At 50.7% G+C, this 6,000-nt stretch overlaps 1 protein-coding gene across 1 annotated transcript; it reads right to left on the bottom strand.

The window, feature by feature from the left end:
• Positions 1 to 2,314: 2,314 nt before the first annotated feature.
• Positions 2,315 to 4,896, bottom strand: LOC113561988 (the record flags this gene model as incomplete). The annotated part of the gene is made up of 2 exons (XM_026969743.1): positions 2,315 to 4,224; positions 4,768 to 4,896. Coding segments are annotated over 2 exons (1,887 nt in total), but the record flags the coding sequence as incomplete, so codon positions are not given.
• Positions 4,897 to 6,000: the final 1,104 nt, after the last annotated feature.

The raw sequence follows: 6,000 nt of genomic DNA, 5'->3' as shown, positions 1-6,000 counted from the left end.
TTCGGTGGATCCGGAGGGTGATCCGCGTCTTCCCGCGCGCGCGGCCGTTTGCGCGGATTTAAATATCTGAGAATGGCAGAAAGAAAGAGAGAGAGCGCCCATGCCTCCATGTGTTTAGTAAGCCCTATGTTTCCCTTTTCTCCACCCCCGTCAGCCCCGGACGCGGGAGCGTCAATCTCCTATCAGACGGGTCCCGGCCTCCATCGTCTTACTGTTAAAAGCCGGGCTTCTTTTCTCTCCTACTCCCAATCTCGTCTCCGCTTCCTCCACTTTTTGCAGTCTGAAAGCCCGATAGACTTACGGCGCTTGGTTGTGCGCTTATCGCCGAGTTGCGTGCGAGTGAATGTGCGCGAGGGTCGGTCACCGCTATAAAATAGCTCGAACTTAGGCGGTCGAATTTGAAAAGGGACCATCACGTTTCAGGGCATTTCACGGTATTGTCCTCGCTGCGAAATAGGAGGATCTCCCTTTGCACCCTCGCCATGACGCAGTGTTTTCACTTGGAAATTGCCTGTTCTTATCGAAACCTATTTTTTAATGCGTTAATAGTGTAATGTACAGTAACATCGACTTATATAATAAAGAAAAGAAATGAACGAAGAAGTTTAATGATGAATTTTGCTTCAGAAGAGTAAATGTTTCTCGTCGACGAGGGTTACGCCATATTCAATTAATTTGGGACAAATATTTCTTACCCTTGCGTCTGAAATACTCGAGATACGCGTTTTACCGCGTGGAATAGCATTTAACTAAAATTTGATCGGTCGCGTATTTACCTGCACCGGCGCCCACCCAACTTTCGCGAATCTCCTTAAGCTACGTACACACCAGTTAATAGATCAGACCGCGCGATAATCGGATCCGCGCCCGCGTCGGTGCGGCAATAACGCCCGATTTCCCACCTCACCGCCACTCTTCCTCCTCCCGAACACGGGGAAGCTCTCATTTTTCGGCGGGCGTCTTTAATTAAGATCTTCCGTGGAAATTTCCCTGGCGTATTCGGCGCGGCCGGGGTTCACCGAAAGCGCCCGCAATTCCTCGATAAACCACGCTGAAAGGAAACTCGTTAAAACCAATCTGCCGGGGATCGGAGTCGATCGTTTTGCACCATTCGACTGTGGCAAGCGGCGCGGGGACGGGGCGGAGGGTGGACCAGAGATCAGGTGAAGGACCGAAGGACAAGCGAGCGAAAGACGAGGGAAAAGGCAACCGAGGCGATTAGAAGGGCTGTCCTTCGAGAAACGAGCATATCGCATCCACCAGGTCGGCGAATCTTATTCCTGATCGCACCGACACCGCTGCTGATTGCCGCGGAAGAGAGAGACGGGTGATCTAATTAAAAACTTCCGAGGGTCGCGTCGATCCTCGCGGCGATTTGCAATTGGCGAGCGGACATGCGGACGAATCGTGATCCAGGGACGAGGGGGATGGTACAGAACAGAACAGCTCGGTCCTGTCTCGGACAGTGTCGTCCATCTTTCTCGCTTCTTGCCGGGATGCTGAGAGGAAACGAGAGGAGATCGCACGATAGACGTAAAGAAGGATGTGCGATTAGGAGGAAAAACTGGATGGTCTTCCTCGGAGGACTGAGGGGTGGCACGGTGAAAGAGAAAAGAGAGAGAGAGAGAGAGAGAACGAAAGCGAGTTGGACAGAGGCGACTGCTAGAAATAGAAAGCGAATGTGGCAGATCAGACGGGACGGGACAGCATGAGGAGGTGGATAATTAGACAAGAAACACAGAGACACCACACACACACACACACACACACACTCTCTCTCTCTCTCTCTCTCTCTCTCTCTCTCTTCAACCCCCCGCGCGTATCGTCTGTGCCTCCACGCCATCCGGCGCAACCTGTTTCATTCAACCTTCTGCTCTCACCCCTGTCTCATGCCCGTATCCTCTTTAATTAAATATAAGCGTCGGCCTATTCCTGTTTCTCAAACCGTCCGCCCATCTCCTCCATGTACGTATCTTTCGGTGCCCTCCGCAGTTTCCAGACACAACCCCCGCGTTTATGGCACGACAGGGGTGTGTGTTACGTGTTACGCGGGTGAGAAGCTTGTACTACAGGAACGCTGCCTGCCAACTAATTTTCACCGTACACCTCGCCACAGCCATTCTTGACGCGCGATCGTAATTCGAGAAGATCGCTATTAAACGCCGTGTTTCATTAATTTCTTTCAACATGTAATACGTTTCTCGATAATCACGCGATTGCATCGACATGCACGCCGGTCGATCCTCGATGAAAGAATTGTGACAATAACGTTCACAACATGAAGAAAACAAAACTTTCACAGAATAGCCTTGGTAATATTTATTTATGATTTAGGATTACTTTGAGATAAACGTCGGTGCTGTTATAACTTGAGCAAACTGCGGATAAGTTATTTCCTGCAATTACACGCAGACCTGTAATTACGATGATATCGCGATTAACTGCCATCTCTGTTGCCATCACTCTTTATTCGAATGTCTTCAACGTAGTTATTTGTAATGTTTTAGTGTGATTTAGAGCTTCGTGTTTCCCACGAATTACCGGCGACTCGGTGGTAACGATTATCCGGAAAGGATGGTGCGAAGCCTCGAATTCTCGATTAGCATCGCCACTTTTCAGCCTCTCCGACCTGAGTAATTGATCGTTCCCGCGTCTTGTCGTTATCGGACTCGGCTTGATGGAATTGTTATTCGCTTTACCGATGAGCGTGCCATTAACGAAGCTATTACCGAAGCCAGACCTCGAACCGACGTCTGCCGAGAAATTCCCCGATGTTTGTGACGAGATCGATGAACTTATTCCCGAAATGCCTCTACTATTAGTGGAGTACGGTTGGACGCGCACCTTTCTCCGTTCTTCGCTCCAATTGAAACTCATTGGTGACTGGCTACGCGACCTTTCAGCGTAATTCGTATCCCAGTACCTCGCGTAATAATCGTTAACGTTTCGCTTTGTATCTTCGTGTCTCCATTTTTCCGCTGTTCTACCTTTGCTCTCCACGTAAGGCGACAATGCCGTATCGCCACGGTGTAACGGCGCGAAATTGCCAACTGTATGATTATTCCAGGTGAATCTGGCAACGTCCATGGCAGGAGACGTCTGATGATGTCTGCTCACGTTATCCGCCTCGAGGAAATCCTGGATCGATCGCCTGTGCGCATTCAGAGACTCAAAGATCCGGCGGAATATCTGTTGGTAAGTTTGCCTCTCGCGTTTTGGAACTACTGTGTCGTTCGAGCGCATCGTCTGATTGACTATGAACTGCGAAGGTGCCAAATGATTCGCAACATCGGGGTTCCCGGTGATAGATGGTGGGTGATCGGCCGGTACCACGTGGATCAGGTGTTTCTGACCGCGGCGATCGGTTCCCAGGATCAGCTTCGGCGCCAGTTGACTCACTTCTTCTCCAAGATTCTCCGTGGCTCTCAGCCGAGGTCGGTACCGAGGTCTCATATTCCTGGGCCTCTGCTTCTGCTCCGGAAATTCTTCTTTTCCGACTGCCTCAGTGCTAGAAACACTCTCGCGCGTGGTAGTGCGATCATCATCACGATTAGCAGCCGAATCTCGTTCCGCTAAGCGCCAGGGATTTCGCGATCGCTGATGCTGCGCGGAGAAACTGTCCTCGAGGCCGGAAGTCGTGGAGATTTCCGGGTCGGAGAGTCCACCATCGCGTGGCGGCGTCCCGACGCTCACAATCGACGCTCCTCGTTGTCCCTGGGACGTCACGTAGACGTAGGAATTCGGCCAGAAATCGCTCGCGTGCAAACGATCATCCGTCTGCGGTGTGATCGTCAGCTGGAGCTCGTGGCGCGGAGGATCGGCACTCGGAGACCGCTCGACCCTTCGCAGGGTCCACTTGAACGAGGGATCCCTTTGCGCCGCGCAGAGCTCGCAGTCGACGCATCCATTCTGGCACAGCATCCAGTGACCGTTGAGCAGGCGGTACACGTTGCCGCGCGACAGGATGACATTCGTGTCATCGTTGGAGTGCGTGGCAAGCGGACCCCCGTAGAAAGTGGCGTCCAGCGGCCGTTTATGAGGCATGCCGGCATCCGACGGCGATGGAGGGTTGATCGACTTCAGGATGATCTCACGGAGAATGTATTCCCAGGGTGGTGCGAGGTGCTGCGGAAACGGTGGTACCACAGGATCGCTGTATCGCTGCTGTAGCTGTCGCTCTCCTTGTCCAAGTGGATCTCCGCGACACAAGGCGAGCAGGAGGAGCTGAAAGCAGATACAAAGTTACACATTCGCGCGAGGGTTGAAGGTTGTTCGACCGGTTAGCGAGTGAGCGAGCGAACGGGTATTTACAGCACCGCGCGTCGAGGCTCGTTCAAGCTGCTAGACCGTAACGACGTTACCGGGACTTGTCCGGGCTTCCCTCAGGGCTGCGACGGGATACGAGATTATCGTTCGATGCATTTTAAATGCACGCGCCCGGCGGTGCGCGTTTCCGCGCGCCGAAAACAATCGGGAAACAATCGCGCGAGAGCGCAACCGGATCGGGCGAATTTCTGCACGCGGAAATATGTAAATGGATTCCCCCCGCGTGCACTGAATATTTCCACCGAGCGAAGTACATAGAAAAGCGGTGTAACCCCCGGTGTTAGTTAGGACGTGAAGGGAGAGGACGAGGACCGAAGTCGAAATTTATGCCGCGAGACGGACGATAGAGACGTCGAGGTGTCTGTTGGTGGAGCGGGATGTAACACGGACTAATGTCGTCGAATATAAATGACACCTTAAAATTGGATCGTCCGCACTCACCGTCGCCGTGGCGCGCCATCCCTTTAGCGTATACATCATGCCAGAGTCGCCGTTACACTGACGTAGGCGACCGGTGGGATCGCGAAAGAAGACAGAAAGAGGCTGTCCCTCACCTGACGGATGAGTAAATCATACGGATACGGCGTTACCGCGGCGTGCTATCGAATGTCGAGATGTCCGGCTGGGATATCGGAGGGCCCACGTCAAGAATGCTGACATTACTCACGGCTAAACATTCGCCCGGCGATCAAACAACGTAACTCAAACACCGCCGACGTCGGCTTTATCACGGGTAATTCGAGAACGCAAGCTGGACAGACGTGGCGTTTAATCGAGGCTGAATCATTCATACGACGATACTCGAGACGAGCGTCCGTGAATTCCGTCAAACTTGGACGACGCGAAAAGAATGCAAGAGGCAAAAATAGATTTCTCTGAAAAATATGACTTTCAGGATTTCGAAAATTTTCTTACTTGGAACATAATTAATTCAGATGGTTCATTCATTCTCGTGTATAAATCGCGTATATAAAGTTTGGTATATATAAATAAATATATATAAAGTTTCTTAGTCGGTAGGAAGAAGAGTAATATTAGCGAAAAATGCAAGACCGTAATTTTATTGGTTTTCAGATTTTTAGTGTGCGGAGTATGAGATCCGTTCCCATTAACTCCGATTCATGGATAAACCGGTTCGGAAATACGGTGATTTTAATTCGTTCCCCTGGTCTCGATACAAGAGGATTCATCATCGTCACGGGATGGATATGCGAGAGATATAAATACACGATCCAGCTGACGTCGATCGTATCTGGTTAACGGAAGCGCTCGAGAATATCACATCCGGGGATCCGATAAAATATATACCGCTCGATGTAATCTGCGGCGGTGCAGCTAGCTTGATTCTATTTCACGTTTCGGTCTACCAGCCACGTGCAGTCAGATAAACCGGGGTTTGTTTGTGGAGAGACGACGCGTAGTGAATTACTGTTTCATTAACGCGCGACATCGTTGATGTTTGATTAACGACGAGGATGATTGAAAAATGCGAGTGGAACGTCAGTCGCGGCACTCTGAATTCTTGACGGCGCGTTTTACGGCGCGTTTACGGTATAATATACGTCTCATTGCGAGAAACATTTTTCAAGTGCCAGCGATGTGGTTACATTCGCGCTTTCCATCATTTATTATATTACATATACATAAAACATCTCTGTTAATAATGTTGAAACT

Source organism: Ooceraea biroi, chromosome 1 (assembly GCF_003672135.1).
Source record: "Ooceraea biroi isolate clonal line C1 chromosome 1, Obir_v5.4, whole genome shotgun sequence".
In the NCBI taxonomy this organism is placed as follows: domain Eukaryota; kingdom Metazoa; phylum Arthropoda; class Insecta; order Hymenoptera; family Formicidae; genus Ooceraea; species Ooceraea biroi.
This window is presented reverse-complemented; position numbering and strand designations above follow the sequence as displayed.